This window comes from Fistularia commersonii, chromosome 27 (assembly GCF_037954325.1).
Source record: "Fistularia commersonii isolate RoL2024-O1a breed Wild chromosome 27, RoL_Fcom_v1.0, whole genome shotgun sequence".
Lineage (NCBI taxonomy): Eukaryota > Metazoa > Chordata > Actinopteri > Syngnathiformes > Fistulariidae > Fistularia > Fistularia commersonii.
Genome location: NC_141310.1, coordinates 12,590,245 through 12,609,160, shown reverse-complemented (window position 1 = coordinate 12,609,160; position 18,916 = coordinate 12,590,245). Strand labels below are relative to the sequence as shown.

Below are 18,916 nucleotides of genomic sequence, written 5' to 3'. Positions count from 1 at the left end.
GGAAATTCAGAGTCTGTCGAACGCCGACACGAAGAAGATGACGTTGACAGTTTTCGTGCGCAGGAGGAAGCCCAAGATAGCAATCGGCTAGCCGCCGCAGCTTATATTGAGGTGCGCTCAATAGTCCAGAAATTAGGTTATTCTTCAATATGCAAAGAAAACAAAAACTACAAAAGTACACAAACACATGTCAAAAGGAAAGTGGAGGGCGTTCAAGAGCAACCCACATATTTGTTGCAGATTGGGAGAATTAGCCTCTGTAAAAAAAAAGAAAAAAAAAAGGAGAAATTTCCAGATTTTCCCAGTCCGTAGGTTTCTATATCTAACCTACTGGCCCGCTGGGTTACAGCTGACATCGGGTCTCTGACAGGCTGAATTTCCTTCTCCAAGGCACATCCCCTCTGCAGGAATAGCCAACGCAGAATGTCAAACACAAGGCGTATGCGGACGAATGACAGCGCGAATGTGTGAACTGTTTGGTTCCACCCTTTCCATCCAGTCTCTCTCCGTCCTCCGCCTTCTTCACTGCAGCGCCTGCTCCCGGAGAAGCTGTCGAGGTGCCAGTGGTTTCCGGCGGTGTCCGAAGCCGTGGTGAAGAAGCCATGTATGCGCCTGCCTCTGGGCGCCATCACCACCGTGGTGATCATCATCATGGCCATGTTCAACCTGGTACAGGAACCCCCCACGCTAAAAAGCACAAGGCCATTTGTTTTCAAAAGCTGTGTTAAATAATCTTCACATTCATCGGAGAATTCAGTGACGCCTATGATATATTTGATTAAGCTGATATACATTGACATTTAAAAAAGTAGATGTAGTTTTACATGAATGTAACTCAACATGTGAATATTTACGAAACCAAAGCATCCATATTAAAATCTACTGGCGATAAATGTTTCCATTCAAATCATAGGCGATTGCTGTGAAATGTACTCCACATTTGTCATTAAAATTTATTTTTACCCACATTTTCCCATGTATGTGACATTCTAAGATGTACTTCCATTTATAGCCAAAATGTGAAACGTCCACACAAGCAGCCAAGAGGTTTGCTTATTCACATCTGTTTTGTTTTTTTTATCCCCCACAGTGCTTCATCCAGACAAGTTTTTCAAAATATTCCAGTGACGTTTCTAACTCACGTCACACAAATACTTCCCGTAAGCAAGGATTAGAAGGAGACCTGTTCTACCTCCCCGTGAGTGATGCAAGGTCGACCACGGACGACCACAGAATGCCCAAACACTGTCTCGTGTCAATGCTTATCGGACCGGACCGACACATCTGGTTTTTTTTTTCCGACAACTCACCGACAAACCGTTCATCCTTGATTTTAAAGCTAATGTACCAACATATTCTTTGAACACCCAAACATTGGGTTTGTTGTCTTGTTCCTATCATTTGAATGGCTGATGAAAGTTTCAAGTTCTTTCATAGTACTCCCTTAACATCCGGAAAAAATGTAAAAAATGGATTGAAATCATCAGTACTGTTAATACGCACTGGTCTAATCCAGACTCTCTGTCCCTCAGTACTCCGTTTACTGCTGCATCCTGTCGCTCATTGCATGTGGAGTCTTCCTGCGGGTGAGCTTTGAGCTGAAAGTGCTCTTCCTCACCCTGGCCTCCACCGTGTACTACATCATCATCCTCAGCACCAATAAGGATCTCTTTATGGCTTACGGGGACGTCCTTTGCACCCACATGGCTCCCATCACCGATAACAGCTGGAACTGCAGCTGGTGAGACACTTCATTATCAACGTTTTGACCATTCTTCTGTTTGCGTTTCGGGCGAATTTACTCGATTTATTTTCAAAACAATTATCAACAAGGAGTGGACGAATGGTGTTTGTCATGTTCAACAGCACAGAGAGCGAATCCATCCTGATGTGCATCGGCCTGGTCAAAGACCCCCAGGTGATGAGCTGCATCTACATCACCTTGTTCCTGGTCACTATGCTCATCATCTCGCATCAGGTAACGACGCTCTTCCTGTATTGGATTTTAAAACGCGCCAAAATCGATATCATCGCATCCCGTCTTTATGGGTCAGCAGCCTCACCGCGTCCCCTTTTTTGCCAGAACGAGTCCTGCTTCCGTCAGGACTTCCTGCTAAAGTACAAGAACCACACGGAGCAGGACGAGATCGAGACCAGGGAGAATCTCAACCGCCTGCTGCTGGAGAATGTGCTGCCGGCGCACGTAGCCGCGCGCTTTGTCGGGGAGAACAAAAAGAATGAAGTGAGATCTTACTTATTGTAGTGTCTTAATGAGGATAATGTGGTGGAGGGCAGCTTTTTGGACGGATCTCTGATAATAACATGCTCCCTGCTCAATAGCTACTATTTGATTTAGTGATAAAGGGAAGTACAATAAGGTCCTTGTGCTGGTTATTCTTGTTGTATAATCAGCAGTGACTCGCGTCATTTGGGCATCGCTAAACTGCAACGTGAAATCATCATTAGCGATTGGGCAAATAAAGTGTCTTCAGTAAGCAATTGGGTTTTGTTTACAAGGTCGTTCAGTTTTATAGGATGATACGCCGACCCGAGGGCCGGTGTGGCACAATCATGAAAGACACAAAAAAATTCAAATAAATAGTTGCATCATGTTGTCAGATTTTCACTTAAATGTGAAGGAGACTCATGATGTCAACCATAAAAAACTGCTCTGCTTCTTTAGCTGTCCTTTTAGCATTTGTGCTCACAGAAGTGTTTGCACTAAACGGTTGTAATATTATTGTTTTTTTTTTTTTTTTTCCCATAGCGATATTTCAGTCAGCTGATAGCCAGATATGGTTCTTTGGCCGTTACAATGTATCTCGGCAATATATCATAGCTCATGAAATAGAGAAATTAAAAAAAAAACAGTTGAACTCCCTTCGGTTTAGCCTTGCGAGATGATAAAGCTGAGCCTGTAAGTAAATCTTGCCTCTCGGTGTTTTTGCCTCCGCACAGGATCTCTACTATAAGTCCTACGACTGCGTGTGCGTGATGTTCGCTTCGGTGCCGGATTTCAAAGAATTCTACACCGAGTGCGATATCAACAAGGAGGGCCTGGAGTGCCTGAGACTGCTCAACGAGATCATCGCCGACTTTGACGAGGTCAGGCAGGCAAAATGTGGACACTTTGGGTGGGTCTGGGTGGCGATTTGTGGCGATAAAACCACCGAGGCTATGCCACAATTAAACCATTCATGTCAAATCAAGTAAAAGATTGGCTCATGTTGAAAAAAAAAAAAAAAAAGAATCCCTCTCCAAAGGCTCTTGCATGATGCATTTCCTACTGCTTCATCCAGAAGCTTGCGGTTTTGCACACAGACGTGCCACAACAGCAATTCTTATCTCTTAAGATTATTAGATTAGTAAAAATCATCGCCTCGTCGTTACTTCAGCATTAACGTGATTCATCTATTCCATCTCGATAGATTGCGCCGGGCAGATCTGTGTCATACAGGAAACGTGTTACATGTACAAGAGCAGAAAGAAGTTCAGACTGCACATTTGGTGATTTCACTTCCTCATTTAAAAACCTGGTGACAACAAACCACAAGTATAAAAATAAAGGTCTCGGAGTTTAGACGTGTATATAGTGTGTTATAAAACGAGTGTTTGTCACTCACCTCCGTAGAGGAAGATCAGGGCACGTGTCTTTTCACTTTACCGGTGGGACGACGGCACGGCCGTGAGCGGGGTTTGTCCTCAGAACACCTCGACTGGGTCGCGACGGCGCCGTATCATTATCCGAGCGAATGTACCGTAAATGATGAAAGGCGGGAGGACGAACGTTCCCGTGTCATATCGCGTTCCATATCATGTCGGTATTTTGTCTTTGTTCCAACCCAACAGCTGCTGTCCAAGCCAAAGTTCAGCGGCGTGGAGAAGATCAAGACAATTGGCAGCACGTACATGGCAGCTGCGGGGCTTAGTGGGACGCCGGGTCAGGAGAACAACCAGGTGGAATATTGGAGGCTCGATCGCGGGCTGTAGACGCACGTCTTCTCCGGGCGTCTTCGCCGCAAACAATACCAAGAGCATGAGTCATCCTTCCGCTGGGATCGACGTGGTCGTGACCGTGATAATGTCCCCTCAGGACCGGGAGAGGCAGCAGGCCCAGATCGGCATCATGGTGGAGTTCGCCATCGCCCTGATCGGGAAGTTGGACGGCATCAACCGGCATTCCTTCAATAGCTTCAGGCTCCGTGTGGGTGAGTGTGTGTGTGTGTGTGTGTGTGTGTGTGTCCTGAGGCCCGTATCCGCCGCTGTGACACAGTGACCCGACGGGCTACTCCCAGCCAGACGCTTTTCTTTTTTAAGGCTGGTAATCCCTTTCAGACATTCATCTCTGCATAGCGCTCTACTTTTGTGGAACTACTAAATTCAGCGTATTTGAAGAAATAATCCAACGCCATTGTTCTCCGATCCGAAGTGATCGGCTCTCACATGGATTTGTCTTTGCTGAGAAATCTTTGCTTTTACATCCCATTCAAAAAGCACTCATCAGTGGTCAAGGTCCGCTGAAAAACGCTGAAAAATAAACCCCCAATTTGCGGTAATAAGATGTTTCTCACGTTGCAAAAATTATATGTTCAAGTCAAAATGTCATAAAATAGGCCGTCTTCTTTTGAATCTAAGGTAAATGAACAATATGAACAATAACATGAAATGTATTTGAGCCCTTTCCATTAAAATGGCTGCACAAACAAGAAGAAATAAGCGTAAAACACAATAAAATGACAAACCATCCACTCATGTTGTCCGTTCCACCTGTCCTATCGTTGTGGACGATACACAGTTTATTATAAAAGCCAAAAAGAATATACTGAAAACTACTGTCTCTAGATGACAAAAACTGTCGACTAAAGGAAATTTTAAAAGCCAATGATGGAATTAAAATAGGTCTGTCTTGTTTTCCATATCCAAGGAATCACTATTTCTTGTCCTTCCTTTATCACAAGTATCACGTATGGATTGGGTTTTGAGCGCGATGCGGCGGCAAATTAAAACAAAATGTCTCCCTCTTTCTAAAATCTACAAAAACATTATTTGCTCACATTTTCCACTTTCACTTATGATGGAAACCAGCTTCTGTCGGTGTTACAGGGAGGGCAGACGGGTTTCTCGCCGATGACGCCCCCGTCTTTACGTCAGCGGGAGCAGAGGCTGAGCAGAGTCTGACGATTTTTATTTAACGGCCGGTCAGGGGAAACGTGGCCGTTCAAACCGCGAGACATTTTTGAAGCCCGAACTCCAGAATGAAGGCCTACGATAAGAGAGCGCTCGGTTTACCGGTGAGATCGGATCCGAAACACCGCTTGCGATGGCTTTTATTCGGGTTTTGTCCGTCAGGTCCTCAGGAGGCCGGTGCTCGTGTGGCCTCTGGAACACCTGGAAACAGAACGGACCAGCGTGTTGAGTTGGGTTCGTGATGTTCCTCAGCGAAGCGGTGGATTAATCCGTTCAGGTCTTGATCCAGAGAGCGGTCCTCATAAAGACTAATCCCGCTGATCCAGTTTGTGACTGAAACGAGCTCGGGAACCCAGAGGGAGCCATGGGAACAATGTATTATGATGTATTACTGACTTATTACAAGAATCCCTCTCTCAACAACGCGCTCCGGCCCGAGCTATAATAAAACAACCCGTGATTCATGATGGGAAACGTCTCCAGAAAAAAGTAACCCCTTCCTCAGATTGACCCTCTCGTTTCCAGATGAAACCAAAGAGTAGAAACCATGTGAGACATGGAGAGGCAGGGAGAGCATTTTATGGAAGATAGAAACCGTCGTAAGATGTAAATATACCGACAACACAGAGCTGAATAGTTTTCTTATCAGCTGTTTATCGTCTTTTTGTCCGTAGAAAAATATCCATTCGGTCTCGAATACACTGTTCTAACCAGCGGTTAGAAGTATCGGCTCCCTGTATTCAGGAATTGCGAGTCAGATTCTGTAACCTCTCTCTTCTCCGGCGGCCCGATTCAATGTCCGACTCTTCCGCTGCTCTTTATCGTCCCACGTGGCCTGTTTCTTTTTTCTCTTTCACCGGAGAGACGACAAAGTGTCGATCTGTTCTTGTCAAGCGCGTCGGTAAACTGCGCTGGAAGGCTTCCTAGTTGATCATCAATCGAGATCTCCTGAAGGATCTCCTATCCTTTATTTCACTAATGGAACTGAAGTAAATCCAGAGAATCCGATGGTTTGTGAATGCAAAGGCTGCCTTTTTAAATGGACTCGTTTTTTTTTTTTTTTCCCCAGAGCCTCCATTCAGAATGACTCGGGCCCTTAATGAAATAGCGGCTCATCATTTCCTCGGCACGCTAATGTCCTTGACAAATAAATTGAGATGCTTTCATCCCGGCTAACATTTCACCTGGTTTTCAATCCCAGCGGGTCTGGGAGGTGGGTGGCTGGCATGCGGACGGATGTTTTTTTTTTGTTTTTTTTTTATCCTTTGTGACTATTTCGTTTAATTTGTGGGATTGGTTGACCCACTCAGCGCTGCCCCACATTCTCTATAAATCCTCCACGCAGACATTTGGATGATTTCCTTGGTCATAAAATACATAAACTGACCGAATCCGCTCCCCCAGGCATTAATCATGGCCCGGTGATCGCCGGAGTGATCGGAGCAAGGAAACCTCAGTACGACATCTGGGGGAACACGGTGAACGTGGCCAGCAGGATGGAGAGCACCGGCGAGCTGGGCAAGATCCAGGTACGTCCAGCAAACCGGGTTTCCATAAGCCAGTTTTTTTTAAAATGGGAGAATCTAGGATGAATGTTAAGGGCTTGATGATCTAGGTCACGTGTCAAACTGAAAGCCTGAAGGCCAAATGCGGCCCGCTATGCCATTTTATACGGCCCGCGAGAACGTCTCAGAAGGTCTGATTGTCTTAAAATAAATTCGAACGCACGTGTTGACCATAAACTACATTTCCCACAATTCATGGTGATAGTATTACCCGCGAAGTGACGGCCAATGTGGAATTGAGAAATATGAATGATCCCTGAATGTCCAGGAAGAGAAAAGTGGATGCAGATGGAAGGCTGTTTCAAGAAAGATGGCAACATTTTGGGTTTGAACGAGTCATAAATTTATTTAGCATTAAGGAGTAGTTACATTTATATTTTTACCGTTACATGTGGCCCTTTGAGGGCAACCATTATGCCGATGTGGCCCCGACACCGCTGATAGAGATGTATCTTCTGGCGCGATTAAAATGTGATGCTGTTTTTCCTGAGGCTGGAAAATAAGCCTCTGGAATCAGTTACATTTTGTTCAAATAGTGTGTGATGAAAGGGGGAAAAAATCCCTTGGAATAACTTGAAAATATGTCTAAAATTAACAAGAGGTACGGAATATAAAAACTCGGGGCAGACACACCTTGACGTGAGTAATAAATTACCAAAAGTATGCAGGTCAAAAGAAAAGAAAGAAACGCACCAAAGAGGGTAAGAACAGCCTGAAATGTGTCCAGACACTTCATGCAAAGAAAAAAAGAAGCAGGAATTACAGTCTAATGTGCTGTAATGAAGCAGAATAAAATGTAGTATTTGTCTCCTAGAACAGAGAGGGGGGGAAAAAAAAAGTTTCCAAACTTACACGCAGAATAATAAATGAAAACCCCTTTGGTGTTTGGACACAGTAAATATACCATAAGTATATTTAACTTCGAGCCTTGTGTCATTCATCAAACCAAATCCTGCAGCCGGTGCATTAGCGCGGCCAAAATGAACGCAGCCTGTGCTTTTCCAGTGTCGCCGCCTTGACCTTTTTCTCAGCCGCGCTGGTGTGGATCCTCCTGCAGGTTACAGAGGAAACGTCTGTCGTGCTGCAGAAGCTGGGCTACTCGTGCGAGTGTCGCGGATTCATCAACGTCAAGGGGAAAGGGGAGCTGAAAACCTTCTTTGTGTGCACGGACATGAGCAAGCAGCAAGGTATGGGGCTGAGCTGAGGCCGCGCCGCCTCAGCCAGCAGAACTTAAGTCAAGAGTTTACAGACTCTCCGCGAGCGTCGAGGCCGGGCCGGCCGTCATCGGCCGAGCGCGAGGATGGAGGACCTGCGGCGGCGCCGTGATGGATGGACTGTACGTACCGTCGCCATCTTTTTCTATTCGCCAACGCGTCTGTCCGGTGATGTCACTTTTGTACTTTTTCTGTCTTTGATTTAGATGTTTGTTCATAGAAACGTGCATTGTACTCACACCAAATACAGTCGTGTACTCGTAGACCAATTCTCCTTTAGTCACCGGGGAATGGATTCTGTTTGGATCAACCGGACGCCAGTTTGGTGTTTGAGGAAAGAAAACGGATGCGCTTCGAATGAGCGCCGACGCGGCTTATTCTGGGAAACGTTTGACCGAGCTTCACATGCAGTCTGACCCAACCAAACGTTTAAATTTCCCACGTTTGGCTGCTTTAATAGGAGATCATGACGGATTTTTGGAGGAAATGGATGAACCCATCTCTGCTACGCTGTATTTCTTTACTCTTAAAACACAACAATCCTTGGTCTTTTCTTACCCGGTCGCATTAATGCTACAATGAAGGACAACCTGTGAGTGTGTGTGTGTGTGTGTGTGTGAGAGATGGAACATCCTGCCTGCTGTCCTGCTCAGGTGAAACTACCTGGACTGATTAGAAATCGCTCTCTGTGCCTCTGAAAACATGATGGGTCTTGCGGCCTTACCTTGACCGTCATCTCGTCAGTAATGGTGTTTACATAATAATGTATTGGCCTCTATGTGAGAACAAATGTGACACTGAACTTTGTCCAGTTACAGAATGTAATAAATGTTTTCCTACGTCTGCGTTTTTGCCCATTACATGACTCACAAGTCATGGGTTGTAAAAAAAGAAAAGAAAAAAAAAAAGTTTATTGATGAAATCCATACAAATGTCACACAACAAGCACTTTTTGTACAGAAAGAATTAAGTTATTACACTGCAACGACTGGCGCCGCATCCTGACAGCTTGGCGACGTCTCCATCGGTTCGGCCACCTCCTGCACTGAAAGCACGGAAGCAGAGAGTGAAGTGACGTCCGGGGACGGGTCTCTCTGCGCACGTTTGCCACGAATCTGAGTGTTTACCTGTGGTGAGGTCGATGAGGGGCTCGGGCTGGACGGCGATGCCCATGGCCTTCCTGATGCCGTAGACGCTGCTGACGTCACAAGGGGCCACTTGGCCCGTCAGCTCGGCCAAGTTCCCCGTCACCTTCTCAGCTGCAGAGCAGAAATGTAAAAAAAAAAAAAAGTAAAATGAATGACCGGGCAGGAGGGGGTTTAATCGTTGGTGAGGTCATTAAACATTCTGATCGTGTCTGTGATTCGCCGTTCAAGCCTGTAACAAACGACCACTACCCGATTCTGTCGGCAGCTGTAAAGCAGGGAAACTAACCAGGATTGTAACCGAGGTATTTTTCACTTTTTTTTTTTTTTTTTTTTTAAATCCAGACACACAAGGAGCTCTTTGACACGGGCTGAGAGTGTGAGGACTGTTCTGGAAGGTAAGACACCTGGAACACAGGCGGCCCCGTATCTGTTCGTCTGGGTCTTTGTTCACGGTGGAGGGGGTGTGACGCTCAGAGACGGCCAACAATGGAAGGTCAGACACCAGGCCTCGTCATGACGTGGTCGGAGCACACAGCTAGTGCACGTACGAGCACATGTGGCTTCAATTTACGCGCTGCCTCGTTTTACGATTTGGATAACAATTGAGCGAATTTACGAAGTAAATGAGCCGTTTTTTGTTTTTTTTTGTTTGTTTTTATTTTTTATAGCAGCCGTGCAATTTCATACATTTTTTTCTCCCCCGCCTCAGTTTCATTTCTGAAAATCCAGTTCACAAGGAGGATAGGACGCCGAGTCGGGCCGGGCTGTGTTTGGCCCGGGGTCAACTGAAGGTTGTTTGTGTAGCCGAGAGGGAAACCACATGTGCGGCGTGCGGACGGCAAAGAGGTAAATGCAGAGTTGGCGGAGGCCGACAGCCGGCGGAGGCCCCCGGGGGTCGGGGTCTTACCCAGCTCCAGCTCTTTAGCAGTCGGGGCCAACAGGCAGATCATGCTGGGTGGTTGCTTGGTGCTCAGACGCTCCCTCTGGGCTTCCTGCAGGTCTCGCAGCAGCTTGGTGGTCTGGTCCAGTTTGTGTTGGATGAGCTGGGCCTCTGAAACGCAAACAGCACAGACGACACACGGTTGGCACTTTGGCCCCCCCTTCCTCCAGTTACACCCCGCTCCGCCCGAGACAATACGCTCATTCTTCCTGAAATCTGATATCGATCCACATTAATATCGGAGTGCTGAGAGAAGCGGGAGATAAAAAAAAACAACTAATGGGCTGTTAGAAACACGATACGAAATGGAGAAGCTGGAAGCCAAAAGGTCTTTCTGACTCCCTGAGATGTTGACTGATGTCTTTTTTTTTTTTTTACTGCCTCAGCAACGATAAAATAAAGAAAATATTTCTTATTTTGAAAACCCAAAAATCTGGATAGAGCTGGGTCAGAGGTCACAGCACCACTCCCACCGGCGGCAGGATGGCTAACACTGTTGTTTCCAATGCAGTTTGCAGATCATCCTGCATCTATAAAGAATATTAGCTAATATAATGATCTAAAAAATCACCAGCAGCTCCAAAAATGCCTGTTTCATTTTACAAAAACAAAAATATCAGAAGACTCAGCCTTGCCGGGTCTTAAACAGGGATCGGATCGTGTCGATCTCCGCTAGTACTGGGATGACGGCCAGCTGGTTCGGGTGTATAAAGTTGTCACTTCCTGCTATAAGAGTTTTAACTGGCCGTTTTCTGGCATCTCAACAACTTCACTGTTGGACTCACACCAACAACCGCCGGCGATGACCGCGTGCCCCCCAATCTGCTGCCGGTCGTCCCGTAAATGCCACAAGAGGTCAAGGTTAAATGTATTTACGATAACTTTCAGAAACGGGCGGCGTTACCCTCACAGAGGTCTTCGGCCGCGTTCAGGCCCTGCGAGTCGGGCTTCCCGGCGCGGGGATCCGCGGGTTGGGCTCCCTGCGAGGCGGGGAGGCAACATGTTTAGTCAGATTACCAGGATACATTCCACATTAGACAGCTGACGCTCGGAGGAACATCCAGGCCTTTTGAAGCCTCCGCAGTCACGCTGCTTCCTCGCTCCAATAAAATCAGGACGTAATGAAAAGCTGCAACACCCGGGCCGGGGGATGAGAGGGAACTGGAGGGCGGCCAAGAACAGCAAACAGCCGGGACAGAGGGTCGCTGTGTGTCTGACGGAGGGGCCTCCGCTCCGGTTTCCTCCACCGCTCAGAGGAGGCCATTCAGCGCCCGGCGAAACACGACGCGGGCCCCTCCGAGCCTCCGACACCGAGCGCTTCTGCTGTGTGCTCGGAGGGGAACTGTTTCCATGTGTGCGCGGATCAAAGATGACGCCTATGTTGACACAGCTGGGCGATTCGGGCGGCTATCTCCGAGGAACATCTCCAATAGGGACGGCGGAGGGAAGGAGTTTCACACCAAACGGCGGCTCGGCGGGAGATCCTGGTCCAAGCGTCTCAAAGAGACACGTGGAGGTCGACGGGGCCGGCCGCCTTTCACTTATCACTAATTTGAGAAGTTTTATCTGGATCTGTTCTGGGAATTCTCACCTCTTTGTCATCGTTGCCATCTCGCGCTTCCGCCGGCCCCTCGACCTGCCGGACAGGAGGAAAGAAACCCGTCCTTCAGTCAAGGGACTGGTAAATTAAACCCTACAGGCTAATAGACGTATCCAATTCCATCCTCCCGACTTGATGGCTTTGAGAAAAAGTCGTGCGTCGACGAGCGTGAAATCACCAGAAACCGGGGAGGACTGGAAAAAGAAACGGTTCTTACCGTTTCGGTCTCCTTGAGGTTTTTCGAATGTTCTCCGTTCGTTATCGCATCCAGAAGATTGTCGGCGAGCTTGTAAACATACTCGTCCGATTTGACCAGGAATTCCGACATGCTGCCAAACACAAACATCAAACTCAGTCGGAGATAACGCTTAACATCCGTTACGATCACCCACCGTTACAAACAGAAAGAAAACAAACCTCGGGTCCTGTTTTCCGGGAAATATGTCTCGCGGTGGCCAGATTATTGCAGACGATGAAAAAAAGCAGCGAGGTTTTTAAGAAAATGGCTATGAGGGGAATTTTGATACGAAAAAGGGCACGGGGTGACTTCCTCACGTCAGCACAAGCTTTTATCTTTCAATGAAAATTGATTCATTTAAGAGGATGAGAAACACGGTGTTTGTTTTCTAAGTCAGCGGCAGGATCAGGGCCTGGACACGCGCTCTGGAAACCGCGACGCGCGGCCGACAAAAAGGCTGGACGACGGTCGAAAAGGTCCGGCCGGAGCGGAACGTGTTTGTCTGGAGAGCCTTTTCGGACGGACGGCCTCGAGCTGGAGATACGACGTGACGGATCCCAGCTGCCGGATCGGCGGGGCCCGGATAATTACGCGCAGGGGAGGGGATGAGAAGCGAGAAAAGGCCGGGGCTCCGGCTGACGGCTGACATCCAAACCCCGTGGAAGAAGGTAACATCTGGAAGGTAATCATCCAAGAATGCCTGGAGTGACGCGCGATGTTCAGTACCTGTCTGAGCCCTGCAGGCTGGACTCGTCCCCGAAGAAGGAATAGATGAGGTCGGAGTCCTCCTTGCTGATGTGGGAGAAGCTGGAGTCGTAGGCGGGGGCGTAGGAGGTGAACGGCCCGTAGTTGATGTAGGACACTGCGGGGGAGAGGGTTTATCAGCGCCTCAAACAGGAAGCTGCGCGGGGCCACTTCCGCCGCCGGCCCGTACCTGGAGTGATCCGGTTCCTCTTGTCCTCCCTGAAGCCCTGCAGGGAGTTGACGCCGCTCTGCAGCCGGTTGGACATCATGCCCAGCTTGACGGGGCAGTAACCCACATCTGCAACGAGGAGCGCGTCTCTAAATCCCCTCCGCTTTATTTAAACGGTCATTATGGAGGCAAACGTTTCGGGCGTCGACCCGTCCGATGAGGCCGAGGCCCCACGCAAACGGGGCTGTGAGGAGGAGTCATTTTTTGCATTTAAATCTGATTTTGAGAAGAAAAAGTACATCACAAAGTTTATATTTCTGATTACATTTGAATTCAGAATTCTAGAACGCCATGACCATCACATTTTAGCTGATACTCTTTTATTTGGTTCGTTTAAACCCTTTTACTAACCGTTAATAGACCGTCAGATTAACTCGCTGTCCAGCAGCTGAGCTTTCGGGCGTTTTACCTCCGGCTGAAAGATCCACTGGGTTGAGAATCGCCAGGGTGGTGGAGCCGTCGGCCTTCCGCCTCGCAAACTCAAACTGCAGGAAACAAAGCAAACATTGTGAACTCCAGCTTTGTGTCACCAGCCCAGATTCATCCGGTAAAGCTTTATTGAGAAGACCCTATTAGCATTAGCACGTGATGGAGTGTGTGTGTGTGTGTGTGTGTGTGTTCGCACAACATAGCAAACGCACATCGCACTGCAGCAGTCTGTTGGACAGCTTCCCTCCAGACTCGGCAATGACCTTGCGGATTTCCTCGAGCTCTTTCTCCGCCTTCGTCACTTCGTCTTTGCTGTCCTTGTCCTGTCTGCGGAGGAAGCGGGCACACACACACACACACACACACACACACAGATGCCACATGATACCTCAGCTATCAGCAAATGTGTGGCCAGGCGGCGTGAGGCCAGGGCGCACCCGGTCCTTGGACCACCTGTATGACATGCAGGTAAAACACAAGCCGTCTAGACTTTAACAAGACATCTTTTAGGGAAAAATAGGAAAACTGACACGAGCTCAGGTGTTTGTCGGGCTGCTGCCGCCGCCTTGGCAGCAAAGCTCAGCCTTCGGTTACACGATGGCGACAACAGGAAGAGATGAAAAGCAACAGGAGCAAACAAGCCCCGACTGGCTGCGAGGAATTCCTCGCATTCTGAGCCTGCGGCTTCACCGCCGGTCCGAGTCAAGGACGAGGCAGACATGGCAAGTTCACACACACCGTGTGTGTGTGTGGACAGGCTGTGAAACTTTCTACCGGCTCTCTGCTTCAGAAAATGTTCCCCCTCTCTATATGTACACAAAAATATATATCTGACTGGACTTTTTCAACATCAAGATCATGGTTGTATATTATAATACTAAATCCAGTGCATCATCTTTCCTCACTACATTAGCCTTTTTTGTTTTTTAAATCATGAGAAAAAAAAAACTCACAAATCAATCTGGTTCACGGGAAGGACAATTTTTGTCTGATTATATTGGATCTGGAAATTGTCTAAAAGAAAAAAAATCAGCAAGGTCAACAAAATAAATGTAATAATTCCCTGGGAGTCAGATAGAAGATGCTTAAAAAATTGCATTAAAAAAATCAGAAATCGAGACGTACTTTAAACAGCAACAAACGAGTAAAGAGCTACAAGACCCGTATAGAAATTTGTTAAATATATTTCTAATTTTCTAAATTCTACATCGTGTTTAATGTAAATGCCTCTGACAGGCAACAGGAATATCTACATCACACCTCAGAGGAGGTGACGCGCTGTCTTTTCTACATGGGGTTTATCTCATTTTACCCCCCTGATGTACGTCGTTGGCCGTGAACCAGTGAGATGGAAGCACCGTGTGAGAGAGAGCGAGCACCTGGGAGTGCCGGGCGTCTGCGAGCGCTCGCCGCCGTCCGTGGCCGTGCTCCCCTCTCGTTTGGCGACGGCGCCGCCGCTCCCCGGTTCCTCGGGCTTCCCGGGCTCTTTGGCCGAAGGGTCGAGGCCCGACATGAAGTCGATGCTTTGCTTCAAGCTCTCCAGCCTCTCCTGCAGGAACATCAAAAGCAAGTAGTTGGATTTTTTTTTCCCCTCCACTCAAGTTGAAGAGAAAGGTGAAGGCCTTCTGCTGCCCCCTGCTGTCACGTTTCTGGAGCAGGAGCTGCGCTTTCACAGCTTTTTAACACAGCACCACTACCAAGGTACAGCCAAAAGGAAAAAAGAATAAAAAAAAAAAAGTCCAGGCTTTGCAGAGCCTTCATCTTCACCTTCATAAATTGTTGCACGAAAGGGGAAAAGTAAAAGTTTGAGCCAAAAGCAAAGAGCCGGGGCCGAAATGAATCAACATTTTAATTTTCGCTTGTCCTTCGGCAACTTTTAAACCCCACGCGGGTGCAAAATTTTCCAAAGAGGTGAAACGTGACAAAATTCGTCTTTCAAATAAAAATCCTTCAGCAGAGACGACCTTCACACACCGTTTTCTACGGTCTAAAGACAACACTTCTAAAGCTACCGGCAGAATACTTTCAACATTAATGCCCTGATGTTTTTCCTCTTTGCAGATGCTCATGATAATAAATGGATCACTTCCTGAAATAAGCCAAAATTACAAAACAAACAACAGAAACGGTCCAAAATTCACATACAGACAGAGACATACATTTGAAGGTCACATGTACAGTTACTGCTCTTTTAAATCATGCAGCCCCGCAGTAAATGACCGTTTTACCATTTTAACTTGTGGTTATTAAAACAATTCATGCACGTTACTTCCGTATAGTGTCCTCTGAGATCAGGATTCTTTGGGATCAAGTCAAATTGCAATCACACATTGATATAAATGCTGACACACAGACATACAGAGTCTTCCCACCGGCATCTTACCTGACTCAAGATCTTCATCCCGGAGTGCAGCAGTTTGCGAGCGGCTTTGTGGTAGATGGTCTCCGGTTTGTTGTAAGTCATTGCATTTTCACACATTAACTTGAAATCCGCCTGAATCGTCGACACATTTGAAGAACATAAAGCAAAAAAAACATCAACGTCCTGCAGAGCCATTGCTGTTTTTTAAAGCGAGTCCTGCTGCTCCAAACTAAAACTCCTGTACCTTGAGTTCATCTAAGGACTGGTAACACTCTTTCTTCACTTTTTCCTTCATGCTGCTGAAATCCATGGGATGCTTGATGATTGCGGAGTAACCCGGAGCGATGAGGTCCGTCACCGGAAACGTGAAGAACGCGCTGGGGTCTTTCCTGCAGAGGTAAAGACACGGAGGAGGGAGAGAAACATCGTTACACAATAAACAAAAGACGCCAGGACACGGTCGGTACAAGGGATAAATGATCAAACCTTTGGAGCTGTCTGACTAGTTGGTTCAGTGCCTCCTGCAAGGGGGTCTGCTCTTTCTCCGCTGAAAACAAACATCTTTATCAGTCAGTTGCAAGCGAGTGTTGTGCTCATTCTTGCTGGTCTCTTGAAGAAATGTCTGCTTCTCCCAGGCGGTGATCTGATTTACCCTCCAGTTTGTCGAACTCAGACCGGATCGGGGTTCTGCTCTGCTCTCTGTCATCGTCTCCCTCGCCGTCTGGACCTTTCCTCTTCTTTGTCATCTGACATTATAATGGAAAACACAAATCCATAACACAATCACACCAGTGTTTTCATTCAAATAGAGCTACCTTTTTCTTCCCTTTGTCGCTGTCCGGCGAGCCGAGGCTCCTTTCTTTGTCCTTTTTCTTCTTCTTCTTCTTGTCTTTGGGCTTCTCATTGTCCGGTGACTGTTCGTCATAAAAGGTGTCCAGGCTGGAGCTGCCGGTGGTCACCTCGTTCCCGGACACCTTGAGCACCAGCTTCAGCGGCCTCTCCACGAACTCCGCGCCTAAGCGACAAGCAACAATCTCAGCTAGCATGCTAACACGGGCTAGCCGGCGGCTACACCGGCTAGGTCACCGAGATCCTCCTCACTTCGGGAGGATTTCTGGACTAGCTACTGAAAAATAAGACGTTTTTATTTCGGTTAGTTACCCGATTTAGGAACAACACCGAAATCGTCGTGGTAAAAGCGGCGTGAGTAGAATAAAGCCGGCGGCTCCGCATTAGCATAACAGCGAGTAGCAAATACGGAAACCTAAACGCCACTAACCCTCAAAGTCGCTCTATTTCAACATATATCTGCAAAACAAACCATTGAAGACCGATTTACGTGCTTGTATAAACTACGGCTTAAATACCTTCGTATGCATGTTTATCGGACTTGTGTTTTTTGTGCTTCTTCCCCATTGTTTGTGTTTACATGGATCCGCGGCTCGGTCCGCTCTCTGTGACGGGAGTGGTAAAGTCTGTCAACTGAGCGACTGCACGCTAGCGTCACCTACCGGCGCGGCGGTGGTACTGCAAGTCAGGGACTGCAATTCCTGTTGTCGCCAGCAGAGGGCGACAAAACTCAAAAAATAGTCTGAAGGAAGCAGGCTGTCGGTGAGTTCCTCTGGCTGGAATTAGTTTGCAGATCATCATAGGTTGATTTACTTTCTTCTTACATAGACCCGAACGCATATTTTATGTCTTCGAGATAAGAATGATGTGTAAAATGCATGTACCGATGCGGCTGATTTAGGTTTATTTGCAATAAATCTTCCAGTTTTGAAGTACTACATGGATTAGTTGCATATTTGGTTTCAGATCACAAATGAGCTTTTGGAATTTTTCCGTTGTTAAATCTATGAATTCTGAGAAATAAGACTCGTTACTATGCATCTTTGATTTGTGAGTTAGAAAAAAATGTTCAAATCCCACATTTGCTACAATACATAAACAAAAATATTGCAATATAGAAATGGAAAGGTATATTCATACTGAATATTTTTTACATTTATTTCCAGTATGTTTTTCTCTGGTCAACCATTGTCCAAAGGTTTGATATAAAGTTTGTTAATTATTAACACCGATGATAAGTTCTGATTTATTTTCATCTTTACGCACTTGTTTTCCGCAAACAAAGTCAGCGGGTTAATGTTATCACATAATGCAATTGTTTTTCACCTGCAATCGTGGGCATGATATTGAAATTAGAAATTTGAATTAAAAAATCTTTTTTTTTTTTTTTTGTTCAAAATTGGTCAGAGAATTGAGAAAGTGTATCATGCCAGAGGCTCAATGCGGCTCCTCGTGGCATCGGTTGTAATTACACGCGGTCTGTTCAGTGGTTGATCCAGATCAGGACTAGTTGAGTTATTAAACCATCTAACGGCGCTGCAACATTTGCTGTGTCTGCAGAACTTTCACTCATCTATGTTGGTAAAAGAGGAGGAGCACACGCTTTTAAAACACTTCTAAGGGTTAATGCACAAATATTTGTTTTCATTGAATAAGTGAAGTCAGATGACAAACCAACTTGATGATATTTCCTCTAATAAATACGGCATTGGCTACATCTTGACTAAAAGTACAAGTTGATACAAGAGAATATGAAGATATGCATGTAAAAAAAGTCAAATCTCTTTAATACTGATACAAAACAGCTGCGATTGAAAGTTTTATGTAAAAAGGGAAAAATGTGGCATTCAGAAGCTGCTAAAAACACACTCAGAGTGTTTTCCATTTTACATAGGAAAACTGTTTCTTTCATTGTTTTTTGTGAACCGGCACTCGCAACGTTGCCGTTGCATGTTCGGCGGTGCGGCCGCCGGAGCCGCGGTGGATTTATCACGTCGGCCCGCGACCGCCGATATGAAAACAGAGAGGCTGAAAGGGCAGATTAATGGGCCCAGTGTTCGCACCACCTGAGTTCCAACCACAGGGGGAAAAAAAAAATATGAAGGAATCACCTGTCTCCCCTCAGCTGGACTTCACAAGACACAGATTGCGGGCCTCCTTGACGTGCAAAGCTGTTCTCCCCTGTTAAATCGGCACATATTGTACCGAGTGATGAATGACAGATGTTTTATTCATGGAGGAAAGATAGAGCGCGCTCTTTGAAGCACATTCCAGTTTTTATGAAGAGGGCAAAGAACTGGGGGCCGGAGTTTTGAGAGGAATGAGGTCTGACTGGATCTTCAGATGAAGAGGTGATTCTGACGCTGTGTTGATGTTTGAACCCCACCACCACCACCTCCACCTCCACCGCC

General features: G+C 46.7%; 2 protein-coding genes across 5 annotated transcripts in view; one reads left to right on the top strand and one right to left on the bottom strand.

Annotated features, from left to right (window-relative positions):
- The window catches only part of adcy7 (adenylate cyclase 7), a 54,479-nt gene extending 45,672 nt beyond the window's left edge, over window positions 1-8,807 (top strand). For all 3 annotated transcript variants that reach the window (XM_086174925.1, XM_086174927.1, XM_086174926.1), the window contains 10 exons: window positions 532-669; window positions 1,091-1,198; window positions 1,533-1,741; window positions 1,867-1,978; window positions 2,084-2,242; window positions 2,959-3,105; window positions 3,850-3,957; window positions 4,094-4,208; window positions 6,592-6,716; window positions 7,810-8,807. In XM_086174925.1, coding sequence (XP_086031051.1) covers window positions 532-669; window positions 1,091-1,198; window positions 1,533-1,741; window positions 1,867-1,978; window positions 2,084-2,242; window positions 2,959-3,105; window positions 3,850-3,957; window positions 4,094-4,208; window positions 6,592-6,716; window positions 7,810-7,956 — 1,368 coding nt within the window. In that variant the 3' untranslated portion in view covers window positions 7,957-8,807. The remainder of the gene's footprint in view (window positions 1-531; window positions 670-1,090; window positions 1,199-1,532; window positions 1,742-1,866; window positions 1,979-2,083; window positions 2,243-2,958; window positions 3,106-3,849; window positions 3,958-4,093; window positions 4,209-6,591; window positions 6,717-7,809) is intronic.
- A 32-nt stretch (window positions 8,808-8,839) lies between these two features.
- Window positions 8,840-17,157, bottom strand: brd7 (bromodomain containing 7). 2 transcript variants are annotated; one of them, XM_086174929.1, is made up of 17 exons: window positions 17,024-17,157; window positions 16,472-16,671; window positions 16,309-16,402; window positions 16,143-16,203; window positions 15,901-16,045; window positions 15,678-15,788; window positions 14,674-14,843; window positions 13,507-13,621; window positions 13,275-13,350; window positions 12,827-12,934; window positions 12,619-12,754; window positions 11,872-11,983; window positions 11,646-11,690; window positions 10,959-11,034; window positions 10,022-10,165; window positions 9,094-9,225; window positions 8,840-9,011 (listed from the first exon to the last, which is right to left on the bottom strand). In XM_086174929.1, the coding sequence occupies exons 1-17, from the start codon at window positions 17,070-17,072 to the stop codon at window positions 8,941-8,943; spliced, it is 1,845 nt and encodes a 614-aa protein (XP_086031055.1). In that variant the 5' UTR covers window positions 17,073-17,157; the 3' UTR covers window positions 8,840-8,940. The 2 variants fall into 2 exon arrangements, 1 of the variants encoding a protein (XP_086031055.1); XR_015108878.1 differs by lacking the exon at window positions 10,959-11,034.
- Between the last annotated feature and the right edge of the window lie 1,759 nt (window positions 17,158-18,916).